The 19,529-nt window shown below is 41.7% G+C and overlaps 2 protein-coding genes and 1 long non-coding RNA gene across 3 annotated transcripts in view; 2 read left to right on the top strand and 1 right to left on the bottom strand.

Annotated features, from left to right (window-relative positions):
- LOC112570190 (SPARC-related modular calcium-binding protein 1-like) overlaps window positions 1–7,482 on the top strand; it is a 50,216-nt gene extending 42,734 nt beyond the window's left edge. The window contains 6 exon segments of the mRNA XM_025248501.1: window positions 1,840–2,085; window positions 2,740–2,830; window positions 3,281–3,362; window positions 3,697–3,853; window positions 4,201–4,260; window positions 6,437–7,482. Coding sequence (XP_025104286.1) covers window positions 1,840–2,085; window positions 2,740–2,830; window positions 3,281–3,362; window positions 3,697–3,853; window positions 4,201–4,260; window positions 6,437–6,453 — 653 coding nt within the window. The 3' untranslated portion in view covers window positions 6,454–7,482.
- A 1,699-nt stretch (window positions 7,483–9,181) lies between these two features.
- On the top strand, window positions 9,182–14,215 carry LOC112569840. The gene is made up of 2 exons (XR_003100538.1): window positions 9,182–9,906; window positions 10,588–14,215. It is a non-coding gene; the product is annotated as an uncharacterized LOC112569840 (long non-coding RNA).
- Window positions 14,216–15,481: 1,266 nt separating this feature from the next.
- On the bottom strand, window positions 15,482–19,458 carry LOC112569837 (WD repeat-containing protein 25-like). Its single transcript, XM_025247852.1, has 6 exons — window positions 19,350–19,458; window positions 17,856–18,798; window positions 17,501–17,670; window positions 17,124–17,261; window positions 16,180–16,320; window positions 15,482–15,872 (listed from the first exon to the last, which is right to left on the bottom strand). Exons 2-6 carry the CDS (start codon window positions 18,181–18,183, stop codon window positions 15,651–15,653), a joined length of 999 nt encoding a protein of 332 aa, XP_025103637.1. The 5' UTR covers window positions 18,184–18,798; window positions 19,350–19,458; the 3' UTR covers window positions 15,482–15,650.
- Window positions 19,459–19,529: the final 71 nt, after the last annotated feature.

Below are 19,529 nucleotides of genomic sequence, written 5' to 3'. Positions count from 1 at the left end.
TTTAGTGTCACGTGATAGACTTTTATGGCTGTTCGCTTGATTTTGCATCAAGGTACTGTGCACTCTTTTTTTTCTGATACTAATGCCTTAAAATGTCATTTGCTGTGTACTGAACGGGGAGACTTGTCATATCTAGCTATAGTGTTGTATTGTGTCATATAGTGCCACTAGTGACACCTGTAGCCTCTGCACATTCTTTAGTTGGGTTTACAATTATGGAAGTGTCATTTACTACCATGGATAAAAAATGTAATTTTTTTTTTGAATATTCACATTTGTAGATGTGTGTAAATATACATTACCTATTCGTTATCTCACTACGAAGTCTACAAATAGAAGCTGGCTGCTGTAAACCTTTGTTTCTCCATTTCTCGCTGTCATCCATATTGGTGTACACATCAGCCGCCCTCAGTGCTGCCATCTAGGGAGAAATTGTGTGTCTACATGCACATATACAGAAGTGGTTACATATTTCACACAATATATATATATAGCTAAGAGGCATGTATGTATGCATACAGAGAGATAGCTTAGGTGTAGAGTTTATGCACAATTGCACGCGCTCGCATATGCACAGGCACACGAATGCACTTGCTCCTGATTAAACTTGTACGGAAATCCATCCACTACTAGGAGTGATGACCATAAGAAATGTGCACAGCTGTTACACCATATTCCTGTTATTCAGAGAAAACGTGTGCATGCACATGAGAGAGAGAGAGTGTGTGAAAAATGCAAGTCGTCCTTTGTCATTAGTATTTTCAAATCGTCCTTTCATCCCTGGGACACTCCACCCTGGCAGCCATAGCCGTGGCCCTAAACCAAGACTATATGCCGGGTTTTGCGCATTTTTTTTCCGCACAGGGCACATCCTTGTCTCTTCCGGTCATCAGCTATTCCCGAGGTAGTGTTACTTGAAGGTTATCGCTGTGACCCGTGAAGACACCAACAGCATCTGGTGTGAGCCGCCATGATGCTCACAGCCATGCTTCATATGGCAAACCGCACGTGCCAGAAACTGGCGATAAGATGCCCTTCATCGCTGCCATCGTGGATGCTTCCACGAACCGTTTAATTGGCCCAACGGATGCTGTCGGAACTCTCTTGATACTACATCCATCTCATCCCGTAGGATTGCAGACACTTTTGAAAATGTCTGCCTATCACCCTTGGCCGTCTCGATAATTTTATGATCGGACATTAAATTAGTGCTTTTATTATCTTAAATGTTTGTCAGCTATCTTTGTAAAATTTTGTCCTAACTTAAATACCGACAACTATATACTGTTGTAGAACAAGAAACACCATCGTCTGTCAAATTTAATTTAAACAGTAATATAACATAGCTTATACTATTATGGGATCGCGAATCCTATAACAAAAGTGACCAGAGGTGTTCGATGTACAAATATCTATTATTAAAAATATCCAATGATTCATTAAATTTGTACTTTTGTGACTTTGTTGTCTTACGTTTAACGCACAGAGCACACTATGGTATGTCACCTTCAAGGGAGGCTATTAACAGACGATCTTACGGGTGTTCAATTACTTCAACTGAGTAGTGTCCCTTCGAAGATTTGCTACTCTATAGTTTTTGAAATATTCATTAGTGTAGAGAAATACCTCTTCCAAAGTAAAGAGAGGCTTTAGCAGACGTCATCTGGTTTTAGGAAAATTATTATTGTATTCGGTTTATCAAATAGTACTTATAAAAAGAACGAAATAAGAAAGACTGTAGGTTTCAAAATAATAGATGTCTAGTGCAATGCACACGGTTTCTATTTGTTGCCAAGATATCTGACGGTTCCCTCTGACCTGACCTTTGCCCTTTCGCAGCTGACTCCAACAGCCGCGACTGTCAGGACGAGCGGCAGGCTGCGCAGGTTCACGCGCGGGAGGAGCCGGAAGCTAACATCTACATCCCGCGTTGCCAGAGCAACGGGCTGTGGCTGCAGGCCCAGTGCCACGAGGCCACGGAGTACTGCTGGTGTGTGGAGGAGGACACGGGGATACCCATTCCTGGCACCTCCACCTTCAAGGTGGAACCCAACTGCACCATCCGCGACGACCGGCAGATGAAAGGTAGCGCTCACCGAGCTGTGCAGACACACTGCCCGCCATTTTTCTTGCTGAGGCCGTAAGGGGCGCTTAGAATCGTCTCAGTTATCGTCGTCGTCGTCCACGACTGCTACTACCACTACATCCTTAATTTCAACTACAATCATCACTTTTTTTCTCTTATTCTTTATCTACCTCTCTTTCTGCAGAGTATGAATTAGCATCTAGTGACAAAAAAATATATATAATTAAAACAAACAAACAAACAAACAAAAAACTACTAGTTTTGGAACACTGGATCATAAGCTCAGACTTGTTTGTCAACACATTGCCAGTAAATATAACAGAGCAATCGCACATAAGGTACGTCGGAGGTCTTACACTTAATAGAAGGGGGATCACTCTTCTTCCTTTGTCAATACTCTTGTGTAATACTAGCTATAATGTAATGCCTACAGTTAAATAGTATATATACTCAATGTTTTATTTATAGGCTTCGTATTAATAATATTATGTATAAAGTATAAAGTTCCTAGAATCTCTCAAACGGTTTCGTTGCCTGGCACATGTTCAAAGAGGTTGGTGAGTGGGCAGGGGGAGAAAATGAGCCCCGTGTCCAGATTATGTGTGACGTCACAATGTCCAGTAGCTGAGCTTGCGCAGTGACATATTTTCCAGACTGTCCGTTCGAACAAAAACGTCGCTTCATCGTAGACCTCATGGCGGACCTCACGCAGGAAATGAACGCAGCTAACGCCTCACAGCCCTCGTGAGTATGGTTCACAGAGCAGCGACAGGAGAGAAACAATGATAGCTGATTAGTGACTAGAGAAAATACAGGTACGAGAGACAGAGAATGAGAGAGAGAAAGAGAAGACTTGAGGCTCAATAGGTCTTCCGTGAATCAAGTCATGCTCCTCATTGTCTTTCTATTTTAGACAAACATCCCGCACTCTGATAGCATGACTGAGCAACCTAAGTGTTTATTTTATTCATTCGTTATTTATAAACTGTTGCAATTGCTGTTTACCTGAACGTTTTGTTTGATAGAAACATAGATGCTCTTGAGTGCATAAAGGTCATTTTTGCAACAGTGGATGTGCAGGCTTCGTGTATGCCACAGCGAGGTCTGAGTCATACCCATAACAATATATAAAGAAAAATATTATTACTCCAGTTAACACAGGTTTGACCATAAACCAGGTTGCTCTATGTGCAGGGGGGCGGAACCGGAAACCACGTCAGCACGAGAGCGCGTGGCGAGGTGGAAACTGCAATCATTGGACAAGAACAAGAATAGCGTACGTCTTCCTGTCTTTTCTTCCCTTCCCTACCTCAGTCCTGCAAATTGTGTTGCAGTAACCTTTCACCTTTACACTCCTGGTTAACCGTTTGTGCAATCAGATGTCTGTAACCAGATGTTCACCTTCTAGGATTTCCCATCGTTTTTATTTCCTCCTTTTTTCTAGTCTTTGATAAGTTCATAAGAGGTTTAGTTTATATTTCAGGCACCTATCACTTTGTCTTCTTTTCCTCCGGACAAACAACGGAACTGATTGAATGACTGTTAGCTAGAATTGCGAATCCCCCTCCATCAGGCTTGAATGTCACGTGACTTGTGTGTGACTTCCACAGATCCTCGAACGGCAAGAGTGGCGGGACTTGAGGAAGACTCTCAAGAAGAACAAGAACTACCCGCGCAAGTGTCGCCGCCAGTTCTTGCGGTACTGTGACGAGAACAAGGACAAGAACCTCTCGCTGGAGGAATGGAGGGACTGCCTGGGCCTCAACCGTACGTCTCACCTGCCCTCGGATTTCATCCCTACCTCCTTTGTTTTCTTTCTCTGTCTTCTTTTGTTTTGTTTGTTTGTTTGTTTGTTTGTTTGTTTGTTTGTTTGTTTGTTTGTTTGTTTGTTTGTTTGTTTGTTCGGTTGGTTGGTTGGTTGGTTGGGGGTTTCTTGATTTTTGTTTTGTTTTGTTTTCCTTGGCTTACCCTTCCTTTCTTTGTTTTGCTCTTTTCTTTCACATTTCTATACAATATACAGCGCTTACATATAAAACACACACACACGTGTGTCTCTTTTCCTTTCTCGTTGATGTTGTAGGATAATGAATCGGAATTTCTTTCTTCTGTTCCAGATAACCTGTTTAACAGCCTGCCGCAGAATCCAAAACGAGTTGGGCAGAAAAATCCTTTTAGTGAGTATCTCCACGAATGACTTCCCTTGACGACCTTTGAGAGGTTATCAGTGTCGAGGACGACAAAGAATTGATCACACCGGGATGTTTTATTAGTAATGCTTCAAGACGAAGGAGAAAAAGAAAAGTGTATTTTCTTTAGACTACTTGGAGATACAGAGGAAAGAGAACGGGTCATTTTCAAACAATAAAACGCTCGTTTCACTCAGTGCAACACTATTTTCAGAAACCAATTTCCTTAAAGCAAACGAAATGAATACCCCCAAAGCAAACAAAACACAAAGAGGCAGCTGTTGTAGGTAGATGATGCAGCTACAGGGAGTTCCGGCTAAGGTAGAAAATTGAACGACATAACATTGTCTGGAAAAGAATGATCTTCCAAAGAAAACTCTTTTCATTTTGCACATGCTTCTCTTTGGAGCACATACGCCAACTTTTGTTTTAAAATCAGTGGCGTGTGCTTGTCTCAAAATTGCTTGAGCCACATTCTTTTTACACGGCCGACAAATCTACCTACCGTCTTTCAGGTATTGCCCTACACCTGTACGAGTCGGTTGGCTGACTCCTCAGGACCTCCGCAACATCTCGTTGCCTCAGGCTGCATTGCTCCTAATGTTTGTGTGACTCATCACCTGCCTGACATTTAATGTCCGTCCACATTGCATCATTGGAGAAAGCAGCAGGTCAGATCGTCCTCCCCCATTTCACGTACAGAGGACGTTAACGTGTTCACGTCAAACGTTACACTACGCGTCAGAGACGTAGTTACTGACTGTCGATGTTATGGTAATCGTCACAGACTTCCTTCGTACTTTAACTTGCTCGCTTCATTATCCGGGTGCCATGGTGGAAGAGGAAGAGGAAGGGGAAGAAAAGTCAAATGAGGTCACAAGTAGAGAGCGCGTGAGGCGAAATCAACCTAACCTATTGACCTAATAGTCTGAAAAAGTGACCTAACGAGTACACCTTTCAGCGAAGTTTTTGGCTCAGGAAAAGGTATAACAATATTCCAGTCATCATAAGTTGTCCGTCAGGCTTAGGGATCAGGATTAATAGCTACCTCGGGTGTGGAGACAGCTGTTGGGTTGATTTATGAAGTCGTGTACCCAGTTAACGCACATCGCACGTGAATCTTGGTTGTGTGACACAAGAAGGACGCTACTGGCTGCTCATCGGTTCACACCCTGTGATTGACTGAGTCCACAATAAAAGCAGGAATCATTTCTGCAAGGCTTGATAATGTTTATGAAGGGATTTCGATCCCCAAAAGCCCAGCTCGGTGGGGAGGACTAACAAGTCGAGGATCATCCATGACTACAAAAAATTAACTCAGCAAATCTCGTCAAGGGTTTGACCAAATTTGGAAAAGTTGTGCATGAATTGTACAGACCAACGATTTGGGGGCAAGCGTTCAGGACATTGAACTTTGGTCCAAACTTGTTTGCTAATACATTGCCAATACACATGCCAGACTAATGGAATTATCGGGTACTTCTGGGTTTTCACGCTTCAGTACTTTACCCGTTAAAGAACGGCCTTCAGTCGCAGGTCACACATGACTGACATCTTTACTCTCAGTGCCCTCGTGAAGATTAATCTACAGTAACTTTGTCAACATAAAAACAATTTCATTCACAACAAAATATTCATCTACACACTTGTGCCAGACCACAGTCTTTGGAAGATTTGGTGTGTTGTTCCAAAGATATTTCTGTGTAAATATTTGATGCCAAAACTATATAACAAATTGTGGTGATTACATAGTAATGTACATAAACTTTTTATGATTAAATATTTCAGTACAGAAAGGCTCGTTCTCACATGTCGTTCTCCTGGTGATTTGTTTCTTCGCTTTTTATTTCTTCTTTTACTCTCACCATCGCAGACTTTCCGGGCGGCTGTAGTGTTTTTAATTTTTTTAAATTATTTGTTCGCCAATTCAGAACAAGTCAATCCAATTATGTAAAATTGAATAAAACGACCTAAATCGATTACAATTCCAACTTTCTTTTCACCGATATTTTCAGAATGTTCTAGAGGGCTTGTCACATAGTTATCCTCCCCCGGAAATAAGCTATGGGGGGAAAGTAGCAACTTCTATTTTTTGTTCTTTTACTTTTAAAGTTCAAAAGCAGTTTTGTAAACATTCTATCTCCCCTCTGTCCTCTCTTTTCAGTGGATCAGTTGACATGAGGCCGCCCGGAGGTCACGCATTTCTCTGGAACAATCTGATTGGCTGAGCAATCGGGCTGCTGCTGGACTAACACCTCTCTCAAGCTGATATTGAACTCACCATTTCTTTGGATGATGCTGATCTGACAGTGTGTTTGAGTGGACGGCGCTGAGCTCACTGTGTCTTTGACCAGATGACCTGGTTCGCCTACCTTTGATTGGATGACACCGAAGTAACCGTAACTTTGATTGGATGATGCAGCACAGATAGTTCTCTTGATTGGATGACGTGAAAGCAAGTTTTTTTGTTTGTTTTTTTTTGCCCTAGAACTTACATTTTGTTGATATGAAGAGAATCATAAGCCCTACTCTCTACCACCAAAAATTACAAACTGGGATTTTTTATTTTTAAAAAAGTTAAAAGTTTGGTAACTGCTCACCTAGTGTGGAACATGGCTGCTGTAGATGTCCAGTAAAATACCTTTCCTCTCTTTGTGAGTGTATGTGTGCATTAGTCATAAACGACAAACGAACAATTGTTCCTTTGAAAACGTGACTTTGAACAGGCGAAGCCTGCTTTTAAAAGTTCTGTGAGTCGGTGCACGAGCAACTGCACGTGAGACAATAAACACAGACAAACGGTAAATCTCGTATTATTGTCGAAGACAACTTGATTTTAAGATATTAGTATACAGTTGTTGTTTTTTTAACATTACAGTCACATTTAGAAAGCAAGATAACAGGCTGAAGAAAAACAGAAGAGGATTTGTTCAGTGGTGGCGTATGAAAAGTACGTTTTTGTAGGGTGGACCAGTTTCGGAAATGTTTTGATTTTGTTAAACTTCTGAACATCTTGATGAATGCTGCTTAGACACAATAGAATTGTGCTGAAGATTGTCATTGCGAGTTTGTGTGTTGCACGATTTTCTGTACGTGAAATTATGCAAAAATTATATAGCATGATCACGTGAAGAAATGTGGACTGGACGGAAGGAAGAAAATTGGTAACGACTTGCAGATATAACTAATAAACATAGCTATTGTACTGTCTTTCGCCTTCTTGAATACTCACACTAAGAATTCTTAGCCTCAGTCCTGTTATTTAGATACATCCTGACTTAATGAAGGTTTAAAGACGACATGTGCCTCGGACTTGAAGGGTGGACATCTTTCGCTCAGAAGCTGAACACCCTTACTGCTCACCGCCATAGACAAAGAGATATGAGCACTGTTAACTACCATAGACAAAGACATGAGGACTTTAGACAATGAGCAACAGATAATAGAAAAATATCCAACAATTAGTTGCTATTTATACAACACTCAGAACCTACACGATTTAAAGTATTTATAACAGTACACAACGATGAACCCTCGCCTTGTGGCACTGGGAGAATGTGTTGAGCATCACTGAGAACATTCATATCTGGACAACCAGAATCTCCATTATGGGGCAGTGATATAGAAGATAATATTAAGACACCATTCAGAATATTTAGAGACGAGAAAGCAAGCCAGAATATGACAACATTCCGAGCCACAATTTGACACCACTCGTGTGTGATAATTATTGTCAGTCTTCTCGCTGCCACGTCGGAGCCTGTAACACCCGAGGGTCTCCTGACCCACACGTGGGCTGTGATAATCTGGTGATGTATACAACTGAGACTTGAACTCGCCAGATTGTGGTGATGGCAGTGTGGGCACCCTCGGTGGTTCAGCTGCGATACCGCCTCCCTACGCTCGTTTTATCGCACCCAGGTCAAAAGGTTACGCTCACGTGCTTTATAAATTTTTGGACGCTGGTAAGGCAGCCCTTAACTACTCATTTAATACAGTGTGAATGCTTGCCTCGTCTAGGTACATAGCTATGCACTGTGGGTTTTTTTTTTTTTTTTTTGTCTCCTCTAAGAACTGGGGCGAAAGTTGGAGCGAGTACGAACCCTTGCCTCTTTTCACACCCCTTCTGTAGTCGATTGGTTGATGGCCTATGAACACAGACACACTTGTTCTACGTTTACCTTTAAGAAGTGTTTTCCTTTACAATGTGCATGTAAATTCAAAGGTGCTTAAATTCTAACTAACGCGGAGGAAAAGGTCAACCAGGAGAAAAAAGAAAAAAACAAACAAAAACATGCGAAGTATAAACGTGCACAGAATACAGGATACTCGCTCCTAACAGTTCAAAGCACACGTAGAATGTCAGGTACAGTAAACGAAGTGTATTTGCTTCTTTTCACATATGGCTTCTGGGATGATCTTCTTCTGGATTTCAAACAAGATTTGGACTTGCACAGCAATGAAACAAACGCATAAACACGAAGGCGGGGAGGGACAATCACTGGGAGGCATACGGACTGGCTTTGGCAGCCATGAATATTGCGCAAGCTGAGCATTAAACATCAAGTTTATACGAACCTGATTCATACACTGGGCCATTTCTTTCATTTTATTCTGCTCTGGGTGAGCAGGGGGAATAAAACAGACCTACCAACACATGCGATTGTACAGACGCAGACAGGCATAAAAACACGCAGACAACGGAGAAATAAAACCTGTGAGTGTTAAATGTAACTAAACTCTGCCAGAAATAAAAATTGACTGTGTCTGACCATTAAACAAGCTGCCTGACTTACAGTCGTGGGCTACATAGCGTACACCCATGATTTATGTGCTTTGCGATTGGTTGTGGGGGGGAAAATGTAAAGAACTTTGTGTGTCCGGGTCTGATTGTTTCTTTATAGCAGGATGTATGTATAGAAAGTGTTTATGCCCCACGACTGTGCAGCTTAACACAAGTTCGTCTGAGACTTACCAGACTGCCAGTGCTGCACGTTCAGACATACAGGTGACTAACTCACGCGCACACAAGAGCGCACGGTGCACGTGCAACAGGAAGTCGTAAACATTCGTTCTTTCGCGCATTCACCTATAGACTCTCGCACCTGCAGACACGCGTATGCGCGCCACCTGACGGTGACAAACACTCGCATGAACTCGTCAACCCAGCTCTGTGCTGAGTCGCAGGTTCTCGTCTAACAGCCTCACTCCGAGGGAGGGTCTCGTCACACAGGTGAACGCCGCCCATACTTACCATGCAGCAGGAGGGACCCACTCACCTGACGGTCGATTAGGTATCGATTAGGTCGCCTGCAATCACTTTCCATGGAGGAAACTACCTCCGTGTCAAGAATGTGACCTTTCTCCTCTCTCGTCCCAGACGGCGTGTACCGAGGACAGCGAGCCATCGTCGCATATTGCAACAGAGAAACCATCTGGTGGGACAAGCTGATGCTAAGCAGAAATAGTCGTTGTCGTTTGCTTCGATGTGAACATCTGCCGCTGCCGCCTGTGACGTAACGCTCGTGAGACTCTTTTCAATGATTTATTTTTGGTGAACTCTACACTAAAGGTGTTGCACAACCGCATGTGTCCTTATTTACGACATAATTCAACATTCCAGGCCACATTGAGGTATGCCAAATTTGTTTCGTTTTGGTAAGAAAAAAGTGCAGAAATGTAACTCTTTGGTTTAGAGCAGTGGTTCTCAAAATATTTCGGCCCGCGGACCACTTGACTAAAGTAAAAAATATGGCGGCCCACCAAGGCCTAAAATGACTTCACAATTTAAATTGCTGCATTTGTTTCATTACAATTAAATGAATTTTTGTGACAGTAGTATAATAATAAGTTTACATAAAATACGTACTTAGTAAAGTACAAACAAAAATCAAAGATAAGGAAGTGCACGCGTTACTAAGGGTAACGGATCACGCGATGCTCGCGCTGTGACGTGAAGACTTGGTAAACGAGCGTTTTATGCGAACGTTTAGTTGGGCACCGATAAAATTAAAACTAGTGTGAAATCAATGCTGGACTTATTAGCGTATCTGGCGATTTAAACATCACTTTGCTGACACGATGACCGTCAGCCGAGGACCACCTGACTTACACGTGCGGCCCACACTTTGAGAACCACTGGTTTAGAGAGTATGACAAGACCTTTTCCTAAATATTTGGTGAGACTGCTTTAATTCTGGATGATGTGTCATTTTCAGTTGAGTGTTTCATTATGCCATATCCACGTACCACACCCCTCACCCCTATCTCCTGACCATCAATCCAGTACCTTCAACAACGTTTTCGTCATTTCAGAATGACCCTATATCTACTGCCTCGGAGTAAGATGATTCTTGAAGGGGTCACACGTTTGTCCGTTATTTCATTGACCTCACTGGGTGGTGTCAACAATGCCGAGAAAATCGGATAACCCACAACAACTTGCAAGTTTGCTCATGTTCTCCACCTTCGCAGCTGACAAGACAGCTATGGAGAGGAGTGCCTCAGCCAAACACGATTTGAGCTCAACCTCGTGGGAGTCCTGAAAAACGAAAGGCGTACAGGACACGAACGAGCTCACAGCGCCAACCTGCACGATCCTCGGCAGGCAACGGGTCAGCGCAAGGGTCGGAGGGGCAGCGGAAGTCCCTACATGCAGCCCCCGTGCCATCCACTGGGCTACGAACCCAAACGCCATGTTGGCCATCGCCTGGGAGAAGGTCCAAGCCGACCCCTCCGCGACCTCGACCTTGGCGGGAGGTCGGACAGCGCTCAGGTGCCAGGTCGCGGTCACCTCCAGCGTCAGGCACGCGACGTCGCTGTTGACCCGCGACAGGTGAAGGCAGGAGCTGGCCACGTGACCACTGCAACAACAAAAACGACGCCAACAGCGCAGCTACGACGACGTCAACTCACCTGGGTCCCTTACGCTCCGGTCTACCACACTTCACCGCCTGCTGGATTTCCAAGGCAACTTAGAAGACAATCCAGTGGTGGCCACGCAGCATCCGTAACACGGCGACCGCAGCCTCTCCAATCGCCCCTCCCGCCAAAGTCACCAGGAATCGAGCGAAGGGAGACAAGCGATTTCTTCCTTGCAGGCAGCCAGCGTTATCTCCCTTCTAAAGATGTTCACATCCATTTGGCAGGAACTCTACGTACATCGCGCTGCTTACAGCAAAGAAGACAGAAGAAGGTGACGTTTGGAGGTGCGACGGTCGTCCTCTGAAAGAGAAGGGAATCAATGGCGGACTTCTCGGACTGCAACCCTTGTTTCCTTAACTACTCTGAAATTATTCGCGGGAGACGAACCGAACCGATCGAATTTCGCGCCATCAAAACTACTTTCAAGAGCTATCTGAAAACGTATTTGAGCTTGTGATTCCCCTACTGTGACTTCGGCATTCCTTGCAGATGGTAGTTGTTTAGTCACGGATGCTACTACTGCAGACCTACCTGCTTCAGGAATTCCTCGAGAGTAGTAATCGCATTCTAAAGGCCGTAACCATAGAATGTTGGACAAACGGCGACATTTTAGCCACTACTATAGTCTGTCACTAATTTTTGTTCTCTGAAAAATGCTATCGCCATTTCCTCTGATTGGCATCGAACACCCCAAACCCCAGCTCTCCCATACCGAGTCGCCCTTCTAATATTTTCTTCATCAGCGCAGACTTCTGATTACACCTCCGCTCAATCGTTAGAACTTCAAAGTGTTAATAAACCCTCCATAACATCTTTACGATTTTTCGAGGAAAGGAGGAAGAGTGTTATAGCATATAACAAACTCAAGCGCCGATGTTTCACACAAAACAGTTTTTGGAGTACTCTTTTTTAAACTTCTCGTCATCCCTGTTTTCTAAACCCTTATAGTTTTTCTTTGGTTAATTTTTCCTTCCCTTCTGTCTTTGCTTTACGTTTTTCCTCACCCACGTTCGAACGACCGTAGTCTTGGTTACCGAAAATCCAGAGATGTTATCACACAGCCTTAGTCAGCAGCATGTATCAATAGCTTCTACAAAACATCTGTAGCGGATGGATGGATTGGAACTTCCTGCATCTAGTTTGAAATTTGTAATTATTTAGTCACGTGACAAAATTAACACTGTATTATTCTATGATTGAATTCATAACTATAATAATTGGTGATATGGGATGGCATACACAATCGATTGACCAGCTTGGTAAACACTCTTGAAATGTAAATGAATTGTTTGTTGGTGTTTGTTTGTTTGTTTGTTTTTCGTCGTTTTCCTGCTTTTAAGAAGAAAAACTTTCATGGGAAACAAAAGCTCTGCTTCATTTATTGCAAATGAACATTTGGTGTAATCACACAAACAAGATTAGAGAAGCTACTAGCTGATGAAAATAATTATGCAACATAATTTTAACAAAATTCGTGGAAGAAAACAACGCAAAGTTCTTCAGTGCTGGCTCTGCAGATGATAAACACATGGAAGAACTTCCAAGAACCTTAAGGCGAGGTGGTATATGTATTGTGCGAAAAGGATGAGAGATAGTTTGGCGCTGCATATTGATCCCGGTACATGCAGCCAGCATTTCCTCTTGGATAGGAAGTGGTCGAGTCCCCATAACACATCTATGTTCGCCCTTGCACCGGAAGTTGTCCGACGCCATAATTAGGAGTGGGTGACACGTAACCGCCACTGGAACTGGAAGTTACAGTTGATGTCGGGTGCTTGTGGGTATATGGGTGGAAACGACGCTTTGGTGCATCACTTCTGACCACGTTCTGACGATTTAACATCCACCTGAAATCAAGTTGAATAAAACTGAAAACAAGTGTTCGAAAGGCGAAGCCGGGTATCGGACAATAAGTGTACTCTAGGTGAATTGACCGTTATGAAATTATCATACTTAAACTTTAGGGGACAAAAAGATTGAGATGAAAATGATATTAGCTGTTCAAGCTCAGAGTTTATTCGCGGAACCGTTGCCTAAATGTGGTTTTCGACTATAAGTAAACCACTGAAGGTTAAAAAAAAAAAAAAAATGAGATCATTATTCTTCTGTGTGCGTGCATGCATGTGCATGCGCCTAGACGAAGCAATTTCATAGGTTAGTAACCCTTATCCTTCTTTAAACTTTATTCTTTACAGAGAAGCAGAAAAAGAAATGCGAGTTTATCATATTCCCGGTTCCTCTCTTACCTGCAGGACGCCATATTTGACGCCAGATGAGCTTGGCCCGGGATTCGAACCGGAAGGAAGTATATATGTGCATTCATATTCAGATGGAACTGGACCAGTGTTGTAAGGGTTTCGATGCTGAACTCTTGGTAGGTGGAGAAGTTATCGTGGATGTAGGTGGCGATGTCGATGGTGGTTGGCGTAGGCGAGCCGCAGCTGCTGATAGCGCATGCTATCAACTGTAGTGCATTCATTGGCAATTTGACTGAAATGAAAACTGAGTTCACCTCACATGTTCAATGGTGTAGAATTTAAAGGTCTAGCGAGGCACGTGTTTGTAATGACCGAGAAAAGCTACTACTTTCCTTAACAAGGGTGGGTTTCATTTCCGCTGTTTATCCTTTATTTTCCTCTCTGTGTTATGGAGAATACATTTTATTTGACGGTCCTAACCCTGACAGTTGCAAACCGTTTCACCTCAGCTTTCTAAACGCCAACAGCCAACACTCGGCTGAGAAAGTCGTTTTATTGCTGGGGTAGTCATGCAGCAACGCCTGTGATCCCCACCTGCCTCAGGGTCGGGGTAGCAATTAGGGAAAACTGACCTCTTGTAAAAGTCAGCACCGTGTGTACTCCTACCTTCCCTCGCACGGGAGAAACCAATTTTAAAAACCACCCACGAGAAGTTCAGGTTATGTAACTGAGAAATTGGATAATGATGTAAACTTTTAATAACCGTGCACTCTCAGTTAATATATGGACAAAATAATGGTATATTCCCCAATTAAACTAAATATTAAAAAAAGACTTGGAATCTGCTGAAATGTACAAGTAGTCTGGACAACTAAAATTCTTGTTACCGTAGGATGAACATTTTCATTAAATTGTAAAAAGTGAGCATAATATTGAATATCTTCCTTGCCTTCGTCTTGAGCGTTCATTGAGTTCAAGGTGTCCATGGCCAGACAGTCGGCAGACCAACAAAACTCTCTGATGTTCTCCAAGTCTTCAAATTTCAAAACTCTTCACCCACATGAGGTGTGTTGACACTAGCACGTGGATACTTCTGACAACTGTCGTTTACTTCAGCGAGCATGATTTCCTTGCTTCCGGTTGGTTGCCAGGTGACCTCGCACGTGAACCTCGCTCCTTATTTCCCTTGAGAGCAAGATGCTGTTGTTTACGCTTAATGTAAGTTTAAAATAATTCTGATACTATTTTTTAACAAGGCCACTTGTCTACAAAGATGGTATTTTCATTTTTTTGATAACAAACAAGACAGCTCGGTGAGCGAACAGTTCTGTGGATATTCTTCACCAGTCGCCACGCAGCAATAGAAGTGATAGTACAAGTGATTAGATTTCAGCAGGAGTTGGTCAATGGCAGCCGGATGTATCAATATGCAAATGATGTTGAATGCTGACACTATATTTGGCTTCCCTCTTCACCTTCATTAATGGAACGAACTCATTAAAACGCGGTAGCTACAAAGTACTTTCGTAGGAAACTAAAAAAAGGAAGGGAACTATTCTGAAGTCGACAAAAGCAACATTAATCCATGGAATTGATAAAAATCAGATGTTTTCCTGGATGTTTACGTTGTAGTAAGTTCAACAATTGACTTTTATTTTTTAAAAAATAGCTTTATTCACTTTCAGTGTTACATGAATTTGTGAAACGTCTAGTGTAGACTGATTAGTTTTGTTATTATAATGACTAAGCAGCTTCTGTAGTACAAAAGCTACAATACAGGATGGTGGGAGCGGTGCATCAGGATGGTGTACAACTATTTTTTCTAATCACCAGACTAAGGCCTCTAATACACAAATGACAGTCCTCAGAGTATGAAATAAAAATGGGAATGATCCAAGTCTGCTTTTTTGTTCAAGTGATTTATTCGATATACAATACTATTGTCTGTCATTTCACACACATTTCCAGATATTAAAGGTACGAACGATATGGTGAGCACAGATAGTAAACAGATATATGAACTGTTTGCTGATAGGCGCTAACAGAACGTATCAGACACAGATACATCTTTATACTATTTCTCAGTAATGCAGCTTTACACAGAAAATCATGTTGCCGCTTATAAGCACACACCCATGTTTCTAACCCCTTTCACACATGCCATCACAGACAAAAACAGGTGCACTTCAAAGGTACCTTGACCCCAATGAGTTTCAGCTTAAATATCTGAAAAATATCCTGGGTTTTATTTTCAAATTACTGGAACACGTGTAAGTTTCCACTCCATGTTGCACAAGCTACTGCTGAGGGCAGAACCGGATGACAGACAGCATCCATAACCACATCACTTCTGCAGTCAAAAGTTCGAATCTTCCTGGCATTGTGAAAATTATAGCAATGGAGTTTTCCCTCTGCACAGCCAGTGTAGACCAGATTTCCATCACGTGACACTGACAGACCAATGTTGTACCCTGCTGTCTACAAACATTGAAATAAGAGAACATTGTAAAACAGCTGTCACAGGGGTTACATGTGTATGCAACAAATTTTTATGCCACTGCAGTGAGATTATAAACAAACTTTATTGCCCCAAGAAATGAAAAGCCAAGCTTTGGAATTCAAAGTTCTGTGTAAGATTTTTATGAAAAGGTAATTGCAAATGAATATTCCACTCAATTCACAAAGAGCAGCCCAAGACCATAAATAATGACATTCACCGACTAAATAAAACCTTTAAAGTATATGGCTTAAGTGTGCTTCTTCAAACTGCATGTTGGTTTCTCACCTTATGTCCTTCGAAACGCGTATTTTTGTTCATTTTATATGGTCGCTCGGTGGAAAAAATAGCTGCATAGCTCCCTTGAGTCTGTGCTATAAATTGATTGAGTTTTGGGTGCAAACACAAGCGTGTCACTGTATATCTCTCCTGAAACAGACACACATTACATACAAGGAGAACTGACAAACTTAAATGTTGCAAAATAAAAGCATGTGATGATAAGGTAAAAAATGAGATGAGTTGTAAAGGTAAAGACTGTGACTGCATTTCATAAGGTGGTTATACCAGTCAAATCTCCCTACTATGCCACTTCGCTCGTATTAGTGCTGGGCGACTATAAATTCAATGTAAAAAAAAATTTACTATCCACTACTCGACTTTTGTGTGACTGTTAAAAGACACAAGTTGTGAATTCCGCGCAGTGCTCGATAATTATAATTCTATGGTAGTGTGGACATTGCAGTTAGGTGGACAGTGCACAAGAGTGAGAGGGTGGCGATGGGGTAGGTCTATCACGTGACAGTGGTCGACTAGCACAGGATCTGAGATTTGACTGACGGGTAACTTGACAAATAAAGCAGTTTTTACGAAAACCCTCCGTTATTATGCCTTGCTACTATGCCATGGTGCATTTAGAGATTTGACTGTACCACAGTGCCATGAATCATTATTTTTTGGAGATGCTGTAGTTAAATCTATAGACATTTACATGGTAACGTTGAAGGATAAATGGTATTAATAACCTGAAGTACACTTGCACAGTGGGTAAAGAGTGACAAGAGTTAGGGTGTAGAACTGGTAGTAAAATAAAAACCCTCAAGTTGTTTCAACATAGGACAATGAAGGTAATGCTTGTTTACACGTGTTGTCTCCCTTTCTCTTGCATGGTTGCATGCATGCTCACACATACATAAACCAGACACATATTTATGGATGCACAGAGAACAAACCTGAAAAATCTGGTTGGAAAGAGTTACACCTGTCTTAAAGTCCCAGGCCATAATACTTCGATCGGAAGAGTCACGCGATACCACTTCTGAACACGAGAACAGCTCCTGACCATCATGGGAAAACATCAAATCCTGGACCTGGAAAATAACAGTTTATTGTAAAAGTTCCCCTATTTTTTTTATAAAAGAATTCATTTTTATTTTGAGTATTTTCACAAACAGCATTGCTCCTTTTTCTGTTTAAATTGCTTAGTTTGTTTTAGATGGTAAAATGAGTCAAATATATATATAGCAAGGGAAAAAAAAGATTGCAGGCAATTTTTTGTATTTTCACACATGCTACTTTCAAATTTTTTTTTAACCAAACTGCAATATACCTGGCCAAGATGCTCTTTGTAAGTAAATGTTCTGCAAGGAACTTCTGGACTTCGGATGTCCCACACCTGAATAGATTCGTTTGTTCCTGTGGCAACTATGTAAGGCATGACAGGATGAAACTTTCCACAACTCACAAAGTTTGGATGATCCAGAACTGTGCAGCATTGACCTGTTAAAACAAAATGATAAAAACTGGTCTCTCAAACGGAGGAGATTAAGATATTCATCACCATTAAGCAGTGATTCACAGGTCTTGTTGATGTAGCTTGTGAGAAAAACAAGCATATATGAAGTTAAGTTAATCTTTTTCAAACAGCAAATGACTGTATTCACTATCAGAATGGCTATACATACCTGTCTGAACATCAGTGATAGCGGCCGTTCTGTCGTAGCTACTGCTAAGGATTTGTTGCCCATCTTCACTCCACTGTGCATCCCGAACAGCCTTGGTATGAGTTCGCAGTGTGCGAACACATTGTTGGTACTGTGCCCATGCATTCCAAACTCTCACAGTAGTGTCCATTGATGCAGAGAGCAAGAGATGACTATAAGGGGCTGCACTGCACCAGGCTAGTCTGTTAATAACCCCTGAATGTCCTGCCCACTGGTGAACTTCTTTTGTTGGACATCTGTTAGCCTGATGAGAGTTTAAGTGAGGGTGCAATTTTGGGGTGGACTGCATATACCTTCACATTAACTGTTTTCTGGAGCTCTCCTTCTAATCTGGACATTCCATGGCTATCACTGGAACTGGAGATATCATGGCTAATACTCTCTACAGTCACCTGTATCCAGCTGTTTAGACATACAGAATAACGGCACTGTCCATTTTGATCTGAGGTTCAAACTGAACCCAAGGGGTATCAGATTTTCTTTTACGATAATCTGGCTCTCTATTTATACATGTATTAACAATATCTGATTCAGAGATGTTTTTCCAAAAGCTACCCTCAGGTACCTGACAATTCTGCCCTAGAATTTGGACAAATTTTGGCTGAGAGATGCTGTCAGTATCTTCATTACTTCTTTAAATGTTTGCTTTTCCATTTCATCAGTCTTATCTAATCCGAAGAAACTCATTCCACTAGACTCCTGCAGATATTCTACATGTTTTGTCCTCGAGGAAGCTTCATTTTGGTAAACACTTGCGCATTCTGGTTCTACAATCGAGCAGTTTTCACATTTCTTTGGTGGAGGCTGCTGATCAGTGTCATCTGCCCTGTTGAATGGATAACTGCTAATTATCATCATCTGAATCACTTTCATAGGCAACCAATAGGTCCATAATTTAGGTTACCTGCAAAAGACAGAAAGTGATTATCCGAAGTCTGTGACAAAAATATGTGATACATTATTATAGTAGTAGCAATCATTGTAAAATAGGTTTTTTAAACCTTTCTCACAGATATATATGATTCATCAGAAATAATCAAATGTGTTTTCTAGAACTTTACTGTATTAAATAGCATGTCATCCCCTGACTACATTCATGCTGTCTTTCTTTGTTTTATTAATTCAGCGATTTGCTAAGACACTGTACTATTCGCAGACATATTTTTCTGGACTGCAACATAACATTGTCAAATGATTCACGAGAATTAAACACTTAAACACTTGTCTTTAATTTAAAAATGTCCTGTCCCATGTCTTATTTCACTCATGTTCCCTTTTTGTCGTTGTATTAATCATTATCGGGAAAACAATACAAGACTATTGCAATGCCTGATGCGACCGTACCTTCATGTAGTGACAACCTATGACTATTGCTTACTGCTTATATTTGTTGGTACAAGAATAGAGCATATATTACAAACGAACGTGCTTCCAAACATCGCCAAATAGACTTACCAACCAATGCAATAAGACAGTAATAATAAGGTGTGATTCCTTCACTTTAAAAGCGAAGTAACAAAAACAGCTGCCATCTTGAAACAACCAACAGGTAAGAGCCAATCAACAAAAATGTTACAAAGAGTGTAAACAATTAACCAATGACAGTGCGTCTAATGTTGGCAATGTTTTTTAACA

This window comes from Pomacea canaliculata, linkage group LG8 (assembly GCF_003073045.1).
Source record: "Pomacea canaliculata isolate SZHN2017 linkage group LG8, ASM307304v1, whole genome shotgun sequence".
NCBI lineage: Eukaryota > Metazoa > Mollusca > Gastropoda > Architaenioglossa > Ampullariidae > Pomacea > Pomacea canaliculata.
The sequence above is the reverse complement of the archived record's forward strand: the minus strand, read 5'-3'. Positions and strand labels throughout refer to the sequence as shown.